Here is a 25,786-nt window from a genome sequence, read left to right as displayed (position 1 = left end):
TGAAAATCAGGAAGGAATAATGCATAAACTTGCATGCTGTGATACCTAAGACTTGGTTTATGAAGACAACATTTTCCTTAAATAGTGTTCATAATGCCAAGGAATGTGCACTACTCCATAACTGTATATTGAAAAAGAAACTGTGGACATTCCTTATTGCACTAATGTGCTACTTACCATCTTCCAAGGCTAAGAAGAGAGCATACTGGACAAAGAGAGCAGCCCACTTTTAAGGTGTTTTGTTGCTAGTGTGATGAAGAAACTACATTATAATTGAGACTGACCATACCTTAAAAAAGCTTTTGACATACCTTGCAAAAAAACTTGTGCTTCAACTTGGTTATGCTTGGGTTGTTCCTCTTGCCCATGTTTATTTGTCTGCATAAAACATTCCCAAATTGTCCAGCTGTCCTCAGTGAAAACAAACTTTACCTCTAGACTTTCATTATTTCTGTCTTCATTCAGAAATATTACTAGTGAACAAATTAGGAGATGAATTCCAGCAGTTTGAACAAATAGCCAGCAAATCCTAATTTTTGGCAACAGTATGGCATCCACAGCCTTGAGCGAGTAAGCAGTCATCCCTTTGAAGCAGCTGGAAAATACACTGATATGTTTCTATTGAAAACCCTTCAATTGCAGTGGTTCTTGTCAGGAAAAAATCAGAACATTCTATTCTGGTACTTTCTAACGGCAGGGATATTTTGTTTTTAAACAATTAATGATTTTTTAAAATATTTTCTTAAATTATCAAAACAAAATGTTTAAAAAATTACTTGTTTTTTTTTTCTGAGAGGGCATTTTGTTTACTGCAGTGTTTTAAGCTTTAGCTTATTTTTGTCATCACTACAAATCTGGACAAAAAAACCCCCAACAATAAAAGTTTTTCGTAAGTGGCAAAATCCCTTATCTGCAGTGCTGGATAAAAACATGTCCTGTTCTTCAAATGTGTGGTAAAGATTGATTTATGTCCTTTGCAAGTGCAGTGACAAAACTCTTTTAACAGATGAATGACAGATAGTGGATTCTCTGAGCTTTCCTTATGATTTACCTCTGTCTGTTTTGGTATTTTGACATTTTTTGCTCTGGTTCAAATGGAATTGTCAAATTCAGAAAAAGGTGAGTTGTGGATAGGAAGAGCTCTTTTGTAAAGATTTTTCCAGATTTCATAAAGTTTGAGGTGAAAGACTGTGGGTTTTTCTTAATGTAACGGAAACATTTTACCAAGTTAAGTAGGAAGTGAGCGGGCACTTGCAAGAGTGCTGCCTTGTATAGAAGTGGGGAGCATAGCAACTGCAATAGCCACATCTAGAGAGGGGAGGAGAAGCAGCAGGAACACCTGTGAAGTCTGGTCCAAAGATTAACACGAGGGTACTGAGCTAAAGAGTATATATATATCTGAGACCTTGCACCAATTAATTTGGGTATCTGTATCTTATGACTTTTAGATGCTTGGTGATGAAACAGGCTTTGGTGGGTTCCTCCCTAATCACAGGCTGGTTATGTAAAAAATAATGATTGCATAAGCTAGCACAAATTCATGGCTTATCTCAGCAAAGCTGGCACATAGAACTGGGAAATGTTCCAGAGCTCATTTTCTTTACATTGAGAAAAGCTGATAATTGCTCTGTGTGCACATCTGCATGTTTGAATGCAGTCATAGCTCTAGTTTTCTCCTTACTCTTTGACACTAGGTCAAGCTTGGTTTTTCTTATCATTTTATACTGGGCTTTGGAGGTAAAAAAGAATCTGTGAACAAACCCCCAGAGCCCAATCATTGGTCATGGTAAGCCTTTTGTAAATTCACATATAACCATGCTATTGTCAAAGTCCTTAAAAATCTTAAGTTGCTGCTACTATAGGGTGTTTTCTTGGTTTTGCTAAATGTAGCATATAACAATATAATGAATATGTTCCTTGGGATCCTTATGCCTGATAATACGGTCGAATGAATGTAGTAAACTGGCTTAAAAGAGCATTTCCCCATTGTTTTCAGGAATATACAAAGAACAGCTGGATGTAAACTTCTAGCATGCATCTTATAATATAGTCTTGCTAGTCAATAGGCTGTAATATGTAGTGTAAGGCTGGTTTTCCTTTTCTTGCGTTATCCCATTCTTCCTGCTCTGTCCCATTAACATCATTGTATATTTTGGTGATAGTTACAAGGCCAACTTCCATCATATTACTCAGTTTTTACTGCTCATAAATTTTTCATAAAAAATTTCCTATGGGCCTGAGCTTTTTACAGTCACACTTTGCCCAGAGGCTGGTTTAGTGCTAGTTTGAGGAAGTATAACCTAATTGTTTGAAGTTCAAGCACACAGGAAAGCACAAAATAAAAATTACATACTTTGCAATCTGAATACACTGCTTACATGCTTATTTACACCAAAAACCTGGAAAATAAATTGAAATTGAAGACTATTCAAATCATATCTGCAAGCTGTTTAAAACTGAAACATAGATTCAGAATAGAATGTTTTTTCTCACCAAGCTTTGACCATAACTAGAGAATTGCTCAGTTTGAAATGGCTCAGCATCTGGTGAACAAGATGAAGAGGTGCTTTGAATGGTTGCATCATGTTTTAATCCTAATATAGTCCTTTCCCATGTTTGAAAAATCCAATAAAAATTAGATACAATGAACTGTAGTAATGCCAAGTCATGTTCACTAGTTAACAGGAAAATAGGAGTATTAGGAAAAATTACAATTCTAGCAGCCAATTTATCAGTGTAACCTTTCAAGGCATTACACCTTTTTTGATCTACATATTCCTTAACGATGGCGTTCCTAGTTTCAACTTCCCCCTCCTTTCCTCCCTCTGCAAGGAACTCAGCACTGTTCCCTTTCCAGTGTAAAATCTCTTTTGAAGGTTTTGGAAACACAACTGGAAATTGTATTTTGTGCAATTTCTTGCTGCTTACATATTTGCCATCTCTCAAGTAAAATGCTAACATTTCTGCTGACTATTCACATATTTCACAATTAAGTGCTGCCATTTCTTTGTTATTTTATTTTGCTCCTGGTAATATTTGTGTTTCAAGTATGTAAGGTGTTATTGAGGTATATTTTACATTCAGCTACTCATTTAGCAAAAATGAGAGTTAGGGTTCATGTTATATGCCCAAAGCTAAGTTTGCTGGTGGAACTTGCACATTTACATTTTTGCTGAGGTTATTTAATCTGTCAAGTTATAGAGTCAGCATGCAATTGACCTTTATGAACTGAATCATAAACTTTTATTCTGTTCCTCTTGTGGCTTACCACAATGCAGTCCCCCTCCAGGACAGCAAGCATTCCCCTCCAGCCTGGGGTGTCTGTCACCTCCAGAAGGAGGCAGGGGGAGGTCCCAGGACATTGACAGGGGTCTATATATGTAGAACAAAGATGCTTTCTTCATCCTATATCAAGTAATAGGTTACTGTGCCACACGGTTTCCCAAGCTATCTGTATTCCCTGTCTTCCACTCAGAGGGACTTCTGTATTTCATTTTTACTTGATACCATGTCCTGTAGGCAGGCCCTCTTGGGGGCAGAGAAATGGGAGAAGAGAGTAGAAAATGGCATTTATTAACTGTTTCTTACTCACCTCCCTGCTGGTTGTTTACATGCTTCTTAGCAGAAAGAACACTACATTGCACTCTGCAAGGTCGCAGATCTTAAGGTCAGATTGCAAAGGCAGATCAGCATCACGTCTCAGCAACCAGGCTATAAGCACTCGTTAAGAACAGAACATGACAGCATCAGCCCAGGATGTTAGTGAGCGTACCAGTTCTGGACAACTGAGTCTCATAATCCTCCATGGTGAAATGAAGTCTAACCCCAAGACCAGGAAAAGTCTTTTCTATCACTTCAGTTTCATTTCTGACCTCTTTTGCAGATGAAAAAGACCACTTTGTGGATGAAAGAACAGCTCAAGCTCTGCAGTCAAGCCTGTGCTTCTGCTGAAGTCACTGTAAGAGTGACAGCTGCAGTAATGAATTTCAATATGAAGATTATATGAACATCTCCCCATTCCCCAAAGAATTGGCCAAGACTGTCATGCATTCCTCATAGGCTTCTTTCAGGCATCAGGCATCTGCTTTTGGTCATTAGTGGCTTGGACTGATACTGAAATGTTGAGTATCCCTAAAGATTACAAATCTATCATCAACTGGATCTGAGCAGCTACTTTAATGCTTCCTGGTTCAAGTACTATATGCAAAAAGGTGCCCTGGCCTTTAGGTTTTTAATAACAATACTTTGTACTTATAGGAAGGGTTCAAGGACAAAAGAAACTTCCAGGTGTGGAAGGGGATTGATTCAGGGACCTCTTGAGGAATCTCAATCCACATAAATCCATGGGACCAGATGGGCTGCACCCAAGGGTACTAAGAGAGTTGGCTGTTGTCATTGTGAGGCTGCTCACTATCATCACTGAAAGGTCATGGAGACTGGGGAGGTCTTCCATGACTGGAGAAAGGCAGATCATGCACCCATCTTCGGAAAGGGCAAGAAGGACAATCTAGGGAACTACAGAACAATCATAGAGTGAGCAATCTTGGAAGTAATTTCTGGGTACATGAAGGAGAAGGTGGTGCTTGGGAATAGCCAGTATGGATTTACAAGGGTAAATGATGCCAGACCAACCTAATTGCCTCCTGTGATGAGATGACTTCATCTGTGGATGAGGGGAAAGCAGGTATCGTCTACCTTGAGTTTAGCAAGCCTTTCCATGTAGTCTCCCACAGAATCCTCGTATCCACTATCAGGTGGTCTAGTCTAGATAGGCAAAGAACTGACTGGATCATTGGTCAAATGGGCTCATGCTCTGTCTGGAGGATGGTTACAATGGAGTTCCTTGGGCGTCTGTCCTGTCGGATATCTTTATCAGTGACCTAGAGGAAGAGACAGGATGCAGTACTATCAGGTCTGAAGACCGATGATACTAAATGGAAGGTGTAGTTATAGAATCATAGAATCATTTAGGTCAGAAAAAACCCTTAGGATCATCACGTCCAACCATTAACCCAACACTGCCAAGTCCACCACTAAACCATGTCCCTAAGCATCACGTCTACACATACCTCCAGGGATGGTGACTCAACCATCCATATAGTCAATATGCTTGAGATCAGGCCTGCCATTCAGACATGAAATTCAGCGAGGACAAATAGAGAGTCCTTCATCTCAGACGGACTAACCCCCTGCATAGGCCAGGGCATGACTGGCTTGGTAGCAGCTCTGCTGAAAAGGGCATGGGAGTCTTGGGGTAGGCTGAGTTTGCCACTGGCAAACTCTGGCAGCAGTGAAAGTGCATCAGACCATATCAACAGGAGCACAAATGGCAGATGAAGGAAATGATTTCCTTTTACTCAGCACTCATTAGACTACAGCTGGCAGAGTGGGTCCAGTCTCGACTCTCCCAGTACATGAAAGCTGTTGATAAACTTGTATGACTCCACTGGTGGGCCAGCAGGATGGCTGGGGGTTGAAGCATGAGACTTGTGAGGAGAGGCTGAGGCGCTGGGGTTTGTTCAGCCTGCGGAAGAGAACAGCAACTTCCCAGTTTCTAGGAGGAGGTTACCGAGAAGATAGGGCTGGGCTCTCTGCCAAAGAATGGGAGCCAAAGGTTATAAACGGAGGAAGCTCTGGATAGATAGAAGGAAATAAAATGACACTACGGGGATAATTAGGTAGTGGAATAGATTATCCAGAGGGGTTGTGCAGTGTCCACATGGAAGATTTTAAGACTTGACTGGACAAAGCCATAAGCAACCTGGTACCTCCCAAAGTTCCTTCCACTCTAAATTATTTTATGATAACTCCCAGGATGGATCTTCTCCATCTTCTCTGTAGAATTTCCTCCATGTAATACAGTTTGTATCAGTATTTAAAGTATTTAAAGTCAGTGCATATGCTGCTATTCACCCCACAGATCAGGAAAATTACATAAAAGGTTGCCCCCCTAGTTGTAACTAAACAAGATCTAAGATGATTTGAGGAAAAACAACACTAGACAAGATGCGACAACATTTTTTTATTGTTTTAATACGAGTGAATAGATTAAGAGATCTGAAATGTTATAAGGCAATATACATACTGAATAAATAATATGCACAGAAGAGTCATGTCTACATTGTAACACTGGCTAGTATTCAGAATACTTAAAATAAATCCAGTGACATTGGATAAAGTCCATAAAAATGCTATCCTGTCTTCCCTTGTATGAAATTGTTCAAGTATAAAAAAATCCAATACAGTGTAAAATATCAAATTCCATTTCGGTCAAGAATAAAAATTGCAAGTATTGTAGTTTCACAGGACAATGTAAAGCAGCATTTTCTAGCAAAGGGAAAAATAGTCAGTCTACATACAGATGAGTGAGAAAACGGCACTAATGTATTTGAGAGGTCTACATGAAAAACTAGTAGAGGGAAAAAGAATGAACTAGCAATATTTTATGTAAAAACCTAAAAAAGTGTTAATTTAAGAGTACCCTCATACAGTGCACATACTGAATTTAAATAAATCCAAGTCAACATCCTTAGTTAATTAGGTTAATATTTAATATGCTACATCTAAGCCTACTAAATAATTTATGCCATGAGATGAATACATAATTTTACAGTGTCACATCTAAAGTTGCTTTCTTTAGAGCGCAGCATAGTAAAACTTTCAAAATAAATATTTCTTTTTAAATAGCATAACAATTAAGGCACAGTATAAATCACATACCATTAACCCTTCAAGAACAGCAGTCTTGGTAACAAAAGTCGCCTCGTGTACTGTATGTTTGCTAATAAATATTTTAAATAATCCTGAAATAGATATTAAAATTGTACAAATGGTTTCAGAAAAGAAAATTCCCTTAAAACAGTTCTTAAAGGTTTTAATTCATTAAGCTTCTTCCTGCCTTTATTCACAAGTTACGAATAGATGCAATAAATAGAAAGAGAAGGCTGTTGTAGTAAAGGGCTGATCCTATTTTAGAATCAGAATAGCTGACACCAGCAGTTAAAGTTTCCCAAAAGTGAAACAGGATGGGGCGAGGGATTAGGATGTGACAAGCTCATCACATGAGCACGAGTGATGTGTTCTGTCCAGAACTGTCTGTGTTATTGATTGTCTCTACAGCTGTTGCACCCCTTACTTCCACATCACTTGCTCCATAGTTCCACTCATCCAGAGGACAGAGAAGAAAATAACTTTGGTGCCTGTCCGCCATCTTACTAGCCGGCCATCTTCCTTGGGTTGTTCGATGCCCGTTAGTGAGACAGTGAGAAGGTACTATCTCACGAAGACAACTTCTGAAAGCTAGAAAGGACAATCAGTGCTTTAAGCTCGTTTCCTCTTAAAATGGATAAAGATTACATATTGCTGACTCAGTTTTTTCCCTGGTTCAAACTTTTCAAATATCATTTTCTTACTTATAAAAGGCAGTTTTGCTTCCCTGATACTGTAAAACGTACACCTTTGCTTTTTTTGGTTCGTCTGTTTGTTTGAAAATATGAAGTCCCATTGCTACTCCTGCCACTCTTTCATGACAGTACAGTATTTTTTTTCCCATTTTCTTCTGGCTTGATACTTGAAACTAGACATGCCGCACTACCCCTCCCATCTAACAACATGATTTGGATGCATACTGTATGAAGACAGTGGAATAAAAATCTTTAGTTTCGCAATAGCATTGCTTTCCTTAAAGCTCCTTAGTTAATATCAATTGTCTCTGATTAACTACTTATACTGGAAGGCTGAAAAGAGGAAGAGAAAGAAAGAGCTTCCTTCAGGAGTCCATCTGCTATTGCATACGGTCTGTCTGCAGCTGTTGGGGCTGGTACTGGCCAAATGCGGCAGCGGCTGCGGCGGCCGTCCCAGGTGCTGCTGCGGTGATGGGCTGCTGCACGGCGTAGCCGTAGCCCCCCGCCGCCACGTACCCGGCAGCAGCAGCCGGCGAGGCGGCGTACGGGTACTGCTCATAGGCGGCTGCGGCAGCCGAGTACTGGGCGTACGCAGCTCCGGTGTAATCGATGTAGGGCGTAGTGGAAGCAGCGGCTGCTGCGGGCTGAACGTGGGGGATTACCACTCCGGGCTGCACAAAAGCCTGTGGATAGACATAGTGAGCAGGTATCCTGTTGAAAGATGGGAGAGGGAGTTAGAGTTGGAACGCGAGTCAGCGCCTAAGCGTCATATCCATACTCCGAACTAAAACAAACTCAATTTAGTTGTTGTTATGTGCATAGGGTTGCCACAATAACTAGACTCAATGGACCAATTATCAGTTCACTGGCCCGAAGAGATGCATCGCTCCAAAGCACAGCAATATAGCTGAATTAAATAGGAGTGTTTAATTTTGCTTGAGGATATTATGTCTAATGCTATTAAAATCTTTAGAAGGACCAGGGTTACTGATGTCAGTTTTAAGACAACTCTAAAGGAGTAAGCTTGGTTATTCCATCTGGAAAATTGCAGTATTTGTTTTTCAAAACACCTGTAAGTCATTTTTATTACCCTGCTTCTCACTTAACTACTCAACTCTTAGTAAAATTATTTCCTGCAATACTTTTATTATTAGTAACTGAGCAGTTTGACAGCATCACTATTAAAGGAGTTTGACAATAGCCAATAAGGCAACAAAATGGTCGAACCCTGACTTTATGAAAAGTCTTCTCAGGGCAGGGGAGGGAGAAAGAGTGTATTGTGGCAACCCTACTTAAGTTGCTATGCAGACTCAGCACACATTAATTTCTCTGCAACCTCAGTCACCCTTATTAAAAATAAGAAAAAAAACCAACACAGGCGACAAAGGAGTTTAAATAAAGTTCACAAGTGTGGTAAACACAGCAAGAATCACACTTTCCAAACGAACGATAGTGCAGCTCACTCCGTCACAAGAGGCCATTGAGGGGAAGCTACATAGATGCTATTAAAATCCATAACAGTGACTCCTAAGTACATGTGCATCACACTTTTATAAAAGTTCATAAGGACACAAGGGTCAAACCTGTTTGATTATCAGGCCACTGATGTCCTGTTTTGTGCCAGCTTGTTTATTTCTATGCAAGACATACAGCATAGAGTTTTTGGGAGGTGGGCATAGGATTAAGTCTAAATAGATCTGGTGCTTAACAAAAGTAAAAAAATAAATTTACAGCTTAAGAAATAACCATTCTGAACAGATCAATACACACTTTCCCATCTTCTCCAAGTCTCAAAACTTGATTCCTTGGCTTGTTTACTTAGCCCTTCAGTTTTGAAAACTGGCCACATCATTGTCTTAGCACACAACTGTATGTACAAGTTCATCTCATAGTTGTATTTTATCATATAATATGATTTTAAAAAATAATATACTCATATATAATTCTCATTTTACATTCATAACCCTGTCTTGCATCTGGATTTCCACAGAGAAGTCCTTCATATATGCAACTTCTTTCCAGGCAGTAAATCTTTAGAAATCCATAAAAAACTGCTTGTGCAGATTTACTACTATTTCATACTGAACTTTACCTTTACAGACAGCTCTAAAGACTGCACCAACCTTTTAGCGCACTGTAAGCACAGATGCAAATTGCAACGGTAAAAACTGTCCTCTTTTCTCCAAATTCAAGATTTAATGGAAAGGGGTTTTTTGGTTGGTTTCATTTTTAAAATAGCTTCAAGATTTACTTAAGTGGTCAACAAGGAAACATTTCAATCAGAAGGGACACTGTCAACTAGATTCATAGCAAAACATAGTTTAAAATAAGTGATAGTCAGGCTTTAGAACAGCCTAGTTTTCTTTTTAAGAAAAAAAGAGCTCAGTTGATTGAATAGGAATATTAGCAGAGAGAAATGTTCAGTTGCCGTGTTTAAGACATGAACACCACAATCATAAAAACCCAACATGTCAATGAAATTAATTTTCTACTGTGTGAAGGGAGAAATGAAAAAAAAAAAAGTGACAAATAGGGATTGGGAAGGGAAAGAAAACATAAAACAAAAGTAAGTTGGGTTTTTAACACTCACCTAATTTATGAAGTGATTAGCCAGAAGTGCATTTGAAGCATACTTAAGCTGGCTCTGTGCATTTAAATACACATCATTACCTGAGCTCTCCATACAAAATGGATGAGCATAAACAAGCATTTTGTACTGGTCACCAATCAAGTACAATCCTAATAAATATAATACCGCATTTTTTAAGTATTAAGAAAAGAGGTCTAAAATCAATTTTGAAATCACCGAGAGCCTCTTCTGCATCATTGAGTCCCTTTAACACCACATCAACGGAATCTTTACATACAGCATTTATGAAAGAGTAATTCTAACAGAAGAGACAGTAAACAAGCTTATCTAGCTGCTTGTGTTGACTTGAACTGATGTTAGTAAGATTTTCTGAAGACATTAGGACACTCGGCCGTATCCTTGAGCAAGACAGAAAGATACATGTGCTCCCACTTAAACTCTTGTGACTTGTTTTATTTAAGCCAAGAAACTAACAGGTGGTGAAGTTATGAAACATTATCTGTTTGCCACATCTTACCCTACAATAAACATAAACCCTGTGCAGGCTCCTCACCACCATGCCATTTCACACATCATGATTGACAGCATAAGCTGCAGTGGGGCTATTTTTGATCATCTGTCATGCTACAACTGTTTTGAGTCAAGTAAAATGGCTTTATATGGCCAAAGTAAATTTCTACCTACTGCAGAGGCCAGCACATCTAGATCTCAGCCATTCAGAACCCAACTGCTTTTAATGCTCTGCCAGGTCAAAAGCTGAAAAAGCAATTCCCAGTTATGCTGGATGTCTTTAGTATCCTTAATTTTAAATAAAAGCTTTCCTTTTGAGAGTAAGAGTGTGAAGATTATACATGGTTTAAACTTTCTTTCCTGGCAGTAGTTTTTATTTTGGAACGTATGTTTACTGTTTTACACTTTTGCAATAAAGGAAAAGGGAAGCCACATTTGACTTTAGCAGTAAATGCAGCTTTCGGATATTCAAAATTGAATGACATACACTCCTGCCATGTGCCTTAAGACCCTTTACTGTTTATATAACAGAGGATTTGTGTTTAACTAAGACTTCAAAAATAATCCTATAAGCAATAATAAAGTGAAGGCTAATTGTTTCAAAGGAAAGAAAGGACTTTCTAGACTGATGCAGAGAGCTGTGGCATATAGAAATTCAGCAGTAGTAGCACATCATTAACTCTCAACATTAAATTCTTGGGAAAGTAGATCTTTAACTTTGAACGAAATGTTTTGCTTTGGCCCTTGCATTGTATCATCTGGTTTTGTAAGCATAAAGAGTAGTTTTTCACCAATGCACAGCTTGCCTTATAGCAGAAATAGGCTACGTAAACATCAAGACATACAAGACCCTTAATATGCTTCCTTTTAAATTTGTGCCTGATACCATTAAGAGAATATGTAGCATTCTGCAGGTTAACTTCTGACTGTTCCGGCTTCATACCCTCTTTCCAGATTATCCGTAGTCTAGTATTATACAGGTCTTTTGATCATAAACTCAGGAGAGGGCTTTTCCTTCTCTTTTAAGAAAGGCAGAGTTGCCTATCTCTTGGAAGATAATACCAAGCTGGTAGTATCAGCTAACCATTTCATAATGAACTTAATAACTTTGGATTTAACTCTGGTCTTATTAAAAATGGTAGGAATGTTCTCATTTTGATGGAAGTGCAAATTTTAGACAGAAAATAATGGGGAAAAAATCTCTCCAACAGAACAAGTCATATCCTAGACCAATACCTCTGTATAACCCCATATTTTCCCCCCAATGTTAAAGTAAAAATTACATAAGCAAAATGAGAAAAGCTATCTTAGGAGGCAAAGTAATCTTCCCCCTTCATAAATTCCTACTGAGTTCAGAGATGGTATTTTAATAAACAATCCTGAAAACTGAGCTGTATAGATAACCAGTCCTGTGATCAAACAGCTTTCTACGAAACACACCAAGATAGATGCTGAATGTAAAGAGCAGGGAGAAATGTTATTTGGTGGATGAATTGGTCTCTGCAGCACTGAATAAAGAAAAATTCCCAGCATTTTAAATGCTTCATGCATTGAAGCTAATCTAGTTTCTGGCTCCCTCCACCAAAATAATGTCGTACTTAATTCAGAATATTGTACTTCTGCATCTTCTCAGTAAAAGTAATGTAACATAATCCAATTGTTTTCAGTTTCTTGTTTGATAGGTGAAGAACCATATCAAAACACTGCTGACCATACCAGAATATGGCAGCACCTCACTGATTTGCACTCTGGTAGGAAAAAAAAAAAAACAATCCACAAAACATTTGGAGCTTTTGTGTATGGATTAGCAGAGTATTGATAGTGACTCACCACTGTGACCCATTTTAAACAGCATATTAGTAAAGTGTACTTTTAAAAGTGCAACTGCACAGGAGGAAGAAAGGCTTTAAGGTGACCATATATTTCAGTGCAATCCATGTAACATCCTCCCAGAGTGAACTCTTCAATAAAAGTAGATTCAAGTAAGCACTAAACAACCCCTCTTACTGTCAAGGAATATAGTGAATGAAGATGTTCCTTCATCCTAATGAATGTTCTTCTTATTAATCTGAACTACATTCTTTAGAAAAGGTACAGGTCATTGGAAATTTTGAGGAGGAAACAGTATTAGTAATCTCCTTTGTATCCACATAGTAAAAGAAAGGCAAAAGCCAAGGATTATAAATGACCAATTTCATATATACATGACCCTGTGACCAGCAGTCCTTTTCTTCAGATTTATGTACACTGCATTAGAAATAAATCTTTATTCGGCCTGCTGGAAGAATTTCCCTGACCTAAACACGATTCACTTGATGAGTTGTTGGCTCTGGGTAAGGAAAGCAAGAAAGAGCCCTGCATTTGCACAGTCCTTTAAGCAAGGGATTGCCACAGGTTCTCCTTTTCTGTTGTGCTCAGCAAATAGTCAGTCTCTCCACCACTGATCCCCGTGCAATCCACTGCTTCCTCTTTGCAACGAGTGCTTTAGCAGCTCCAGAGACAACGCGCTCCGCCTCCTGCCTACCTTAGCGCAGGCATCATAAACTGATCACTGCATATACACTGTCGTCTCCTCACACTTCAAAGAAGTCGAACAAAATACAGTAGTGGATAATCATAAGAAGAAAAAAAAAAAGACAAAAAGTTTTCCACAACCTCCCCACATGTCTCAGAAGAATCAACACTCTTTAAAAAGTACGTAAAGTTTCTAGGAAAACTTATTCCTACAGTTTTGAGGACAGGAACTGTTTCCTACCGTTTTGACAAATCAAACTACTGAGAAGCTATTGTTGCTTAATAACAGATAGGTACAATATTCTAAAGCTGTTCTAGTCAAATAAACAAAATACATTTGTGACGCATTTTCCCTACTTTATTGTTAGCTTACTCATTAATTAGCAAAATGCATTATTTTGCAATGAGTTTCTCAGTCAGTGTGCATTAGTGAAGTGACACTGTATGGAAAGTTTAAAGCAGACTTCACCTCCTAATTATATGCTTATAAGAAGCGAGAGTTAGATCTATTTAGGAATAGTATACTCAAGTAAAGGAGAAATGTGCTACATATTAAAGACAGATTGAAGGAAAAAAAAATCTCAAATTAGAAAGCCCAAATGGACGCACATTGTTAATAAGGAGCTCCACACCCCTCCCAAGAACAACCCCCCATCCCCAAAAAATTATGAACATGCAAGCAATACGTTGATTTACTTAAAAATCAAGAAGTCACACAATTTAGCACTCACTACAAAATACGGTTAAAAAAGTCACAGGCTACAGCTTGAAAGCAAGGAAAAAAAAAAAAAGGCCCTTTGCTCCCCATGGCAAAGTCACTCCTCAACAACAAAAACAAAATTAAAAGGACCCCCCCCGAAAACTTTCACTACAGCTCTTTCAATTAAATAAAAGCACACAGTTTAGCTATCAACACCACTTCATTACTGTAATAAATAAAAAAAAAAAAGCACACGGAGGTCTATTGACTATATGAAAAAAACATACATGCATCGTTAATCACCATTTTAGCTTGTTTGTGTTTGAGTCTACTGGTTACAGAGTTTAATTCCAAACAGAACTATTCCACCTCTTATCATCATATCCTTCTGATCAGTTATCTTAACTGTAAACGATCCCTGTCAGATTAGAAAGAGATAAATAACATTGAGTCAAGCTGAAAAAAGAGAAATGGGGCACAGCAATCTTGCATCAAGTCATACCTCCTTGTTTTATCATAGGGTCATACGGGACTGGACTGCTTAGGTGGAAGGGACACGTCCCACACAACTTGACTCAGCTGTGGCATTTAGAACATGACCGACAAGGTGAGTGCATTTACGGGTATACATTTATAAGTCTGAGAACTTCAGCATGGCTGGTCAGTTTTAAGGATGCTACTGCAAGAGGCCTTCAAGGATCATACTTTTTATTTCCTTTCTTAAAATAAGATTTTTCCTCCCCTGTTTGAGGTCCCATTGAACAGACTTACCCAAAAGGCCTCTGTATGAGAGCCGGATGAAGCTGCTGGACACCAAAGGCAAAACCTACCAACAAAAACACATCACATTCTCTGTACGGGTGTTCATTTGGCCACTTATTATGCTATATATACACACACACACAAACGGGGAGTAACAGCCTTCACTAACAACGTCCAGTGACGATGTCTGAAAGGCTGTAGAAACAGAAATTAGATAGCAAAATGTATCAATCCATATACACACCCCCCCACACACACTTATGTGCATGCAAAACTTAAAACAGTAAAGCATACACTTTCCTAAAGATGTTTGGAAGAACAACTTTTTCTAAACAAGCACAGGTTTTCATTCACATTTTATTTTGTGCTCCATTCTGGTCCCCAACTTTAGCCTCTGAAGGATTATATGGTACTTTCTATTCATCAGTGTATTTGTGTACTTTCTACAGACTTAAATTTGAGCCATCTCTACTCATGAGGACTTAGCATGGGCGGTCAAATCCTAACTTCATTTCTGTCCTTCAAGTGTGCAAGCATAACGCCCTTCTTTCCTTGGTGGGCACTTAATTACTCGCACAAGCGTTCCTTGGGCAAAGCACATGGGAATTCAGAGCAGCCTCCTTCAGAGCACAGGCGTGCACACACTCTGCGCTCCTGTTGCTCGTGCTGCAAAGCAGCACTTTGGGAAGTGGCTAGGACATCAGATCAGCTCAGATGTGGTCTTAGGAGGAGCCGTTTCATTTTAAAGTCTGCATAATAGCTCCCATCTGTTTGAGCAGTTTGCATTAAGATACTGTTTGTATTAATAAGACCGCACACATTGGAAGCGATTCATTCCTAGGCCAATCTTTCCCTGCAACGATACTGTAAATGGTCAGCACCACCACATTCCCAGCAGTAGGAATAACCAATGAAGCGTCTGAGCTGTGGAAGTCCTCCTGGGGAAGTGCAGATATTTAATCTCCAATTGCTTTTCGTTTTTAAATAAGGCACATGTACAAAATAGCCAGAAAGTAACTACGCGTGGCATTTAAAAATCCAAACCGCAGCACACCCAAACAGTGAGTGTACTTCAGCAAAGTGCAGGACAGCGCAACCTTTTTAAAGTTTTACTCTCTTCGGAAACCTGAGCTACGGAGAGAAAAGCCGTTGAGGGCCGCTTCCTCACCTGGCTGCATTATCCGCGGCTTGGCGCCCAGGTAGGCCAGGTTCACGTTGGCTTTCCTGCCGTCGATGATGGGGTTGGGGTCCTTACAAGCCCTTTCAGCCGCAGCTCTGTCAGCCATGGTGACCTTAACGGGCGACGCTGCGCGTTAGATCCCCTTTCCGCGGGGAAGGAGAAGCCCCTCGCCCACGGCGGCCACGCGGTTGCCCCCCGGGCGGTGTTGGGGGTCAGACGGGGCGGCGAGGAGGCCCCCCCCCGGCCCCGGCCCGTCGAGCGGGTCGCCGGGGAGCGGGGGAGCCAGGGAGCGGGGCAGCCGGGGAGCCGCGGCCGGCGCAGGGCGGAGGACGCGGGCCGAGCTCCGCCGCCGGCTGATAAACCCCCGCCGCGGCCCTATCAGGGAGCAACAGGCGCGCTGGAGGCGCTGCGAGAAATTAGGCAATTCCCCCCTCAATCTCCTTTTTCAGTCATTCACCCCCCCCCGCCGCCGCCTCCCCCGCCTCTCTCCAAACTCACCAGCAGGGAGAGAGAAAAAAAAAAAGAAAAAAAAAAAAAAAGAAAAAAGCCAATGTGCCCGACACCCCGCGCCCCCCCGAGCCCGGGGCTGCCCGGTCCCCGCCGAAGTTTCTCCGCGGTGCCCATGCGGCCACCCCCCCGCGCCCCCCGCCCCGCACTTACAAAGCCGTATCCCCGGGACTTGCCCGTCTGCCGGTCGGTGATGACCACCGCCTCCTCGATGTCCCCGAAGACCTCGAAGTACTTGCGCAGGCTGGAGTCGGTGGTGTGGTAGGGCAAGCCCCCGACGAAGATCTTGGTGTAAGTGGTGTCCTTCTGCGTCGTGTGCATCTTCTGCCCGGCCCTGCGCGCCGCGCCGCGCTCTGCACCCACGCGTGGCCGCCGGGGCGTGCGGGTCCTGCCCGGCGAGACCCGCTTCCAGAGTCAGCCCCGCTCTTTTTTTTTTGTTCTCTTCTAATTTTTCCTTTTCTCCTCTCCGCACCCCCCCGCTTTCCCCCCGCCACCCAGTTACAATGCAATTCCCTTTTGCCTTTGCAAACCCAGCTTCCTCCTCCTTCAAGAGCGGAGCCCCGCAGCCTCCGGAGGTTTTGAGGTAGGTACCGGCAAAAGGAGGAGGGGAGGCCGGGCAGCAGCCAGCCTGGCGGCCGTAGCGCTGGAAACGAGCAGATGCAGCCGCTGGAAGAGAAGCGCAGGGCCTGGGCGCTAACAACTGAGTGGCCTCCCCCCCCTAAAAGCCACCGGGTCGGGCACTCTCGGTTCCTCCTCCTCCTCGCAGGGGCGGGGACGGCAGCGGGGCGGACCCCGCGCTCGGTCGCGGCCCTGCCGGGGCTGACACACAGACAGCTGTTGGCAACAGCTGGATGCCCCCCCCCCGTGCGGCGGGAGCCTGCCCGCGGAGCCGCCGGGCAAAGGGGCTGCCTCGGAGGTGCCCCCCGGGGGGGAGGCGCGGTGCCCCCCGGGGCAGGTTCGCTCCAGGCTTGGGCAGGTGCGAAGTGCCGGGGGGCAGGGTCTTGCGGGGCCACCGCTTGGCGGTCCGCAAATGCTGCCATCCCTCCCCGAGGGCTGGTGGTGAAGCCCCTGTGCCCCTCACTTACCTCTCTCCCCAGGCTAGCACAGCTACCGTGCCGCAGCGCTTCCATTATTACCGCTGTGGTGGTGGTGGTGGTGGTTGTTCTTGTTATTGGTTTGGACGCGGGATGAAAAAAAAAAGCGGTGAAGCTTCTTCCCTTGTTTTTCTCCTCTCTTGCTGCCTCTGCCCTGTGCTGGGACTGGGAAGGTTGCAGAGGAACAAAAAGAAAGGAACGTCTGTGTGACATGGAGAGGCAGAGGACTGTGGGCGTTGGGGGGAAGGGAGACTCACAGGGAGACAGGAAGGATGGGAGGAAGGTTAAAGATTGGGGGAAAACAGATGTGCACATGTGTATAGCCTTCTAAGCAGTTCCCTTGTGGTCCCAAAATCTTGGTAAGTACTGGTCGGTGTCTCTTTTTCCTCTTTCTCCTGCTTCCTCTGTCTGTTAGACTTTTTCCTGTGAAGTCCATTTCTCCCTTAGAAAAAAGAGCAATGCATCAGTTGCAGGAGGGATTTCACAAAGCTCTTCAGCCCCTCCAGTACCAAACGTTAACAATGATGGCAACACTTATCCCTAAACTTAGGCCCTGCTTGCCCTGTATCTAACCTTGGCCCATTTGATTTTTTCAGCAGTCCTTGTCCTAGTTCTAATGGTCTGTACAGTACTAGACTGTGCTGTCACTAAACCCTACTTGATCCTTCAGACTCTCCAGATTAAATTATTTGGTTTAATATGTTAGGACTATCGCCAGTTCAAGCCTAGCAACCCTAGCAGGACCCAGACGTAAATGTTGCTTTTCAGCTCAAGCTATGACAAGCCCTTAACCTTGGCCTGAATGCAGTAAGGCCAGCTAACTTTGCCCCAAAATTTCTCCCAGCATGGTTCTCATGTTGGAACATTGTGTTAAACCTGACACTCCAGCCGCTTCGCTTACAAGGGCTAATTGTAACCTTAAACTCTGGCCCAGTGACCTGAACTTACATGCTAGCCCAACTAAAGGTGTCAGGGCTCAGTAGAGCACTGCAGCACACAAACCACTTAGGAGTACATTTAACTTCACAGCCCCTTGTACACCTGAAAGATGAACTTCACCTAAATCCAAACATAGCCCATCCCATCACATTTCCTTTCCCTTGCTGTGCCCATCACTCCTGCGTGTCTTGTGGCATCTGCAGGAATGCTGAATTACCCTAGTTTTGCAGTCATTACACAAACTCCTGTATTAATGCTAGAAAAGCAACACTTGGTTATCCCAGAACTAACTGTAGGTGTATTTAGGAGTTTGCCTCTTTCAGCCCGTCTGGGAGATTGATGACTTTGACAGACCCAAACCCAACTAGCCTTTAGGTCTAACAGCAACAGGGGGTCTTCCAGGATCTAGAAACAATACCTAATTTTTCACACCTATGTCCCAACAAAGGACAAACTTCCTGCATTTAGATAGGGTTCATCAGGCGGCCCTTGCTCCAGCATGAGTCCTTCTGTCACAAATCCAAACACAGCCACAATACCACCTTGAGGTCCAGGATGTATTTCTTAATAAACAACCCCACAGTTTATTTCCCTCAGATGTTCCTAATCTGCGTACTATTTTTGCAGCCTTTACAGGTTCCTGTAATGAACAAGCCCTTTCTGGTCCTTCTCTCCTAAGGCACAAATCTGTTTCCAACCAAACGTAGCCTTAAACTAAGAAAGGTTGCCCCCCAAGCAATAGACCTGACTTGCACTACAACACTACCTTCATGCTGCAAACCTACAGACCCTACAAAAACTGAAAATATATCTTTAGCCCCAATTGTTGCCCATTAGATTTTACTGTGTGCCAAACCTCATCCTATTTCAGTGGTGCCTACAGGATTCACATATAATATCACCAGACTGTGCCCTTCTTTTACTGACCTTAAACTGAACCATAACTATCATCAGTACTGCAGCCACTGCAAAACCCAGTGGTCCTCAAATCACAATTCTGTAATCTCATTTCTCTTACACCCTAATCCCAATCTTCAGCCTATCCATAGTTTAAAGTTAAAAGAGGTGATGCTGCTGTCCTCTGAGTATCCTGGACAATCTCACTAGTACTGTCCTCCTTGTTTGATATTCCCTGGAGGATTAAGACGGTCACACAATTTTCCATCCAGTTCTCTCTCAGACCTTAGCTCTGTCCCTAAATCAAACACTGATTGTAACCTTAACACAAGAACTGTTCCTGCTATGATCCAAAGCATGTACAGCCCAATTTTCATCTTACTCTGGAAGGCTAACACATCCTCTTTTTCTAACATGAGGAGAAGTGACCCTGGCCATTAACAGATCAAAATATATGCTGTAAACTATGCTACAACCATTCTACTACTGTATTAGGAGCCACATTTTAAGATGGCAATCCCAGTAAAATTTAGGAATAAATACAGTTCTCCAGCCCATTCTTTCCTCTAACCCGACCGTATCACTAATGCTAACACTATCACAAGAAGAGAACCCCTACTATTGAGGACTTACCCCTCAAAACTCAGTTTTATCCTGACAGAATCTAGGGTGCAATTTTCCAGCCTTAGGAATCTTGAGGAATCCTAAACTAAATCCCAGAGAGGTGATACCTTGCCATTCTGCAACTAACTCCAGTCCATTCAGTCCACTGCCAACACAAGCCTTTATTTTTACGTGGCATACCGTGTGAAAAACAGAGGCCTCTGACTCTTGGATGATGATCTTTACTATCTTATGACAAAATTTGGGCTGATTTGGTGCTACCAGCACCAGTCTATATCTTACTTCATCAGCCCTCAGAAATAAAAATATTTTCCAACTGTTTCTCAGTCTTAATCATCACTTTAACTCCAGGTTTATTCAAAGAGAGATGACCTCTATCCTGTGGAAATGAGTCAAAGACCATTTGAACACTTCAGCATTCAGGAATATATTGTGTACTTTTCTCCTAAGCCATATGTTAACCCCAAATTTTAGGCTAGTCTTAACCCAAAGGAGGTGACCACAAACACCCCAGAAGGGTAATTCTTTCAGATTATACTCATTTCAGATATGTTCTGGCCTGATTAGGGCTTGTGTCTTTGTGCTAGTCTTAGAGGTAGTACAGTACTTGAAGAGCGAGGTTCATTTATGGAACCTGTAGGTACCACAGGAAACTGATGAAGCTGGATGAATTTTGAGATGAGGATGAGTCTAAAATTAGCTGTTGGTTGGATGGTGGTTACCTGGCTATGCTAGACATCTGACTAAGTTTGCAGTCAGACTAAGGGGCTTGAAGATTTAAAGGCATGGACTATACAGCATCCATTGTGCTGTAAGGAGGTCGGTGGGCAACTTCACCAATGTCATTATCCCAATTGCTTGAGATAATATGTATTTTGTATTTTGAGATGGATCATTGGGATGACTTACTGCTAGGGACCTGGTTGTGGCTTTGGAATGCAAGTGTGGAAGAAGGACATTTATTCCTATATCTGCAAATTTTGCAGTAGTGATGCCACTGGTGAAAGTGTGACAGTTCAGGCAAGCAGTGAGAACATGTGGAAAGAGGGGTGTATAGGTAGGGCATTCCTGGGAGAGGTGTGAAACTGGGGTTCCTAAACCCATAAAGAGATCTGGAAATTGAATACCCATGTCCTGGTAAGTACCACAAACAGTTGACCACAGTAAAACCTGAGAGAAGTATTGGTCTTGTAGGCGGCTATTTTGGCATTTTCAGGATCTCAGTTTTGAATCAAAGTAGAATGTAGGCACCTAGGTCCTGCTTCACTCTTTTATGTCGCTGTGAGTCTCTCCCAGGTATGTCCATATTGTTGCTGAAGGCTGTTGTAGCTGACAATTACCTTCCATGTAATTTTAATGGTTTAAAAAAAGTATATCTGAAGCTATACATTAAAAAGTGGTCTAATGTTCCTTTTGGAACCTAGTAGCATGACTTAACTGGAGGAAGCCCCAAAAGCTATCAGCTAGAATTAATTGGTTTTACTCAGAGATTTTGTGGTTTTGCTGTCAAGGTAAGTTAGTGTAGACAACTTGCCAGCTTACCAAATGTTACCACTCACTGGTATCAGCGTAACTGTATCATCATGCTTTTTATTTATTTATGAGCGCCATATGCCTGTCATGTCGGAAACCAGTGGATGTCATGTGTTCATTCATTAGATTTCTGGAAACAACAAAGACCCCTGATTATGTTGCACAGCATTCATTCTTGCTAGTGCTTTATTTCAGTGAATAATAGTGGTCTTCAGAACATTCAGTACACCATCAATTAAATGCAGTTGGAATTTCTCTATACGTTTATATATACATACACATATACATACACACATTTTATTTGCTAACACTATTATTAGAATGCCTAGGACCTGAAACTCCATGGTTTTTAGGTAGAGGTGAAAGTAAAAGTAATTGTTTTTCTGTTAACCTAGTAAGACCATCAGTTTGGTCAGGGAGACTTACATTTCTGCTGAAGTTCCATAATGCCATAGCTCTGTGAAAGCATTCGGCTAATAACATTAGGCACGGCTTTGTCTGCTAATCTGTGCACTTCCACCAACCACATCCCATTACAGAGAGAAGCACAGAGAGGAGCAGAATGTCTAACCTCTGCTCTGCTCAGTGTATGTTACGTGGGCAATCGTCTGACTTTGTCTGGGGGAAGCATAAAGTACAGTAGTGGGTAGTACACTCATGTTCTTAAATAGGTCACAGTGTGAGAAACTTAGAAGCCTCATAATCTTCTCACTCTTCTGGCTGATGTACAGTCTTTATCTATGATTAGTTCTTGGATTGTCAATTTCTGCTAAAAGTTTCCCAACTGGGGAAGCTTCCACCACCTCTCTTCTGATAGTGTGTCCCCATTATAATAGATTTCATCATAGGATTTTTTTTTCCCAAAACCTATTAATCATACTGTTTTCCAAAGTCCCTTTTGCTATAGTATCTGAGTGTTAATCCACATGATCTTCGACTATTGTAACCTCCTTATTCCCAATGAAATCACCAATGTAGAGCACCAGGGGTAGTTTCTGACGGGAATATTCTTCCCTTTAAAGGGCAGTGGAGGAGGTGACACAGAATTTCAGTGGCTCAGCAAACAAAATTCAAACCTTGTGGAACTGTGGATGTAAGACATATTGGAAGGTAACAGGCAGGTCAGGTGAAGCAGGGGTGAATGATAAGTGTACCCAGAAGGCTGAATGCATTCATAAAGGTTACAGTGAGCACATGATGTTGGTAGGGGAACACATGGAAAGGAGTGGTAGAAAAAACAACCAAGGGAAAGGGTTTATGAATACCAAATCATGAGTGCTATACTGAATAGTGCTTCCCAGTGCTAGAACAGGTCAGCAGGTAGAATGAGGCTAGTGCCTGGCATGAACTGAAGTTGTCCTATGATGCTGTAACGGAGGGAGCGCTGATGCCAGAGGCTGAACCTGCAAAATCACAAAGCTCCCACACCCGCCATGTGACACACCGAGAGTCAGGAGAACAATGATTCTTAATGTTGACAACAAGCAAGGCAGTTGTGCAGGGGAAGGAATAAATACGGATTTGCAGGCTAACTGAAGCTTAGAAATTGGAGTGTGAAGCACCATACTTACCCGTCCTGTTCACAGGCAACTAAGAGACACACATCTAACAAATCTGCAAAATCCCATTGATGTTGATTTGTGTGGCATAATAGCTGGATGACTCTGCGCTAAGCACACTCCCGTGAATCTTTAAAATGTTGTACACCCACCCCCATCATGATGCCTGATGGGAAAACCAGTGCTCAGAGCCGCCTGCTGAGCCCAACACACGGAGCCTGGACTGATACAACCACATAACTCATCACTTGCTTGTATTTTGTATGCAAAACAGGAAGTCCTGGTACAAAGAATATCGTTGAGAAAAAAATATCAGCCAGTCTAAACTGGTGGAGCACTGCTAAAAGCAAAAAAACTAAACCAAATTACATCAGGTTACATCTGGCCTTCAGTCAATATAAGCAGGAAAAAAGAAACAGAAATACAGGGATGCTGGTGAAAGACAGAGCCACTAAACCCTAGTCAGTTATTATTACAAGGGATTAAACTGACAGTCGACAAGCTGTGTGCTAGACATTAGCCTCATAGAACAGTGCACATCTGTTAGTAGAGAAGAAAAAAAATGTGGATAGGTGGATAGAAATGCAGAGAAGAACTCATTCAAACATACTTCTGCCCCTCCAGTTCTTAACCATGTTGGAGGAATGCTACTGAGGAAAGTCCTTAGTAAGCAACTAATTACCTGTCACATGAATATCCTAGTACTGCAGCTCTGGATTCAGGAATTGCCTCCTCTGTGGCCTCGTGCACTCTCAGCCCTCCAGAGGACTGACTTCCACTTTCCTGTCGGAGAGCTGAAAGGCTCTGATTTATGGCCAGGAGTTACCTCATCCTCATTTGCCAAGTTCAACCCAACACTTCTTTTTTTTAAAGGATTTATTTCTTCTTGCTTTGCTTGTACTGGGGAAATTGAGTTTGCAAGCAACTTGACTTTCATCTAACCACTGAGGCAATTAAAACAGAGTCCAAAATGTTCCCTTGACTACTTTTCATTAAGAGAAAAAGGGATGTTTCAGTGTTCCTCGGTCCTCGCTCAGGGACATGTCTGCTAATCCCAGCATGAGCAGAGAAAGAGAAGGAGAACTGCTCCACAGTATGTGGGGCACAAAGACATGTAGAGGAAGAGAGGATGGATTAAATTTGTACTCTGTCTTCTTCACCCAGCATCTTTTACTAGGGCCATGGAGGAGTCCTTCATGTTGTGACTCAGACACTCAGACTTCCTTTGCAAGTGCTGGAAGAGAGCATTTAGGAGGAAAGATGGACTTTAGCCAGAGGTCATCCCATTTACAAGCTGTCCTCTCTCAGGATTGACAGTGTATCACCAGTCTCACCTGTAATGTGCTGGTGAGTCGTGTTGTAGGAGCATGTAGCTTGTTTACTAGTTCAACCATGTTTTCTGATCCAAAGATATCATATGTTGCTGTCCAGTATTTTTAGTCTGAGCTTCTTAATATCCAGTTTGCTTTGCACTCTTAGTTTCTTTAACTAAAAATAGCCCCAAGACAACAATAGCTGTTAGGTGGTTCCACTTTTTGGATTAGACGTGATTTGTTAAAAAAAGTAGCAACATGTGATTGTAGTTTGGTGCCTTCATTCCAGAAGGATCTTGGAGAGATTTTCTAGCCTGTGCTGAGTCTCACCACCTGCTGCTGTGGTACAGCAAGCTCTCCACTGTGACACAGCATTCCTCTTCTCCAAGAACTGTCAGAGCAGATTATATTTTTTGGTTCAGAGATATCTTTTTCTGGCTGCATTTATTTTCTTTTTTTGGTAGGTAGAATGAGCTAGGTTAGAATTTGACTTGAGCACTAAAGTGAAACAAACTTCCATCTGAGATAGATCATGGAGGCTTCCTTCGCCCCCCTCCCAAAGGTCAGGATCTCTGTAGTACATTCTCTTGGTAAGGTGACACCTGCAGGTATGCAGCACTGCTCCCATCTTCCTGCGATACTCAAGCAGAAGTGACTCAGAAGGGAGGAGCTCTGCCTGCACTGAATCACCATTTCTTTCTATATTTATCCTACAAATTTAAAAGTCAAATTCTGTCAGAAATTCTGTTTAACCTGTAAGATCCTAGCCCTGAGGGCTACAGCTTCAAAACAGTGCAGCAGGTTGTGGTTTTGTTTGTTTGTTTGTTTTGCAGTGCAAGTGGAAATTTGAGCATGTTACCGCTTGAGCAGTGAGAGTTTCGTCAATGTAGCATCTACACACTCATTGCTGCAACCTAGTAAGTTAATGTGAGATTTTTAAGCATTCTTATAGCTTTTATTGTCCTCAGTTGAGAAAGACAAGACTTTTGCCTTTAAAAAGAAGTAAAAAAAACCCCTTATGACTTTGCCATGAGAATAAAAATAGTACTGTTTGGCTGGTTTGTGATGTTTGTCCGTTAGTCTTAAGTTTCACAGTTCATCTAAGGTGTGAGGTTATAAAGTAGGACACAGAAAACGTGTCATGCTCTAATGCCTCCATTTTCACCTCTGGAAAGGACCTTTGCTAAGACACTACAGCTGTGAGTATGTTAACAGTTACTGCTGCAGAAAAGATACCACATTGCCCTTTGGTTAGCCCTGTACAAGGATCAAACAGGATTTAATTCTATCAAAGAATTCTCATGGTTTTGAAAAAAGGACCCTGTCAACATGAAACAACTAAAATTTTGTATTAATTATGTATATGGCTCAGGTATAGTGCTTGGATTTTCTAAGACACAAAACATAGACTGTCTCTTCAGTCCTAAGATAAGCATCCTGCCTTCCTACCCAGTTAGCATTTGTCAAGGTCTCTTAATTTTCACTGAGGTTTACCAATTCATTACTTTTAAAAATCAGAGTCTGAGCAACAATTTTTCTGACATTTGATCATTTTGCCAAGATCTGTCAAGGGGTTTAGCAAGATCAGGTAAGCAAGAATCAGTCCATTTGCTGACCTGATCTTGCACATTGCCTTCCCAGTGGGAACTCCAGGTACGTTA

General features: G+C 41.9%; 1 protein-coding gene across 3 annotated transcripts; it reads right to left on the bottom strand.

Moving 5' to 3' along the window:
* Window positions 1–6,007: 6,007 nt before the first annotated feature.
* RBM24 (RNA binding motif protein 24) lies at window positions 6,008–16,906 on the bottom strand. Of its 3 annotated transcripts, XM_074871485.1 has the most exons (5): window positions 16,320–16,629; window positions 15,648–15,771; window positions 14,489–14,543; window positions 8,987–9,038; window positions 7,819–8,114 (listed from the first exon to the last, which is right to left on the bottom strand). In XM_074871485.1, the coding sequence occupies exons 1-5, from the start codon at window positions 16,485–16,487 to the stop codon at window positions 7,959–7,961; spliced, it is 555 nt and encodes a 184-aa protein (XP_074727586.1). In that variant the 5' UTR covers window positions 16,488–16,629; the 3' UTR covers window positions 7,819–7,958. The 3 variants fall into 3 exon arrangements, with proteins under 3 accessions (XP_074727596.1, XP_074727575.1, XP_074727586.1); XM_074871495.1 differs by lacking the exon at window positions 8,987–9,038 and having other exon boundaries at window positions 6,008–8,114; window positions 16,343–16,906; XM_074871474.1 differs by lacking the exon at window positions 8,987–9,038 and having other exon boundaries at window positions 6,008–8,114.
* Window positions 16,907–25,786: the final 8,880 nt, after the last annotated feature.

This window comes from Strix uralensis, chromosome 1 (assembly GCF_047716275.1).
Source record: "Strix uralensis isolate ZFMK-TIS-50842 chromosome 1, bStrUra1, whole genome shotgun sequence".
NCBI lineage: Eukaryota > Metazoa > Chordata > Aves > Strigiformes > Strigidae > Strix > Strix uralensis.
The sequence above is the reverse complement of the archived record's forward strand: the minus strand, read 5'-3'. Positions and strand labels throughout refer to the sequence as shown.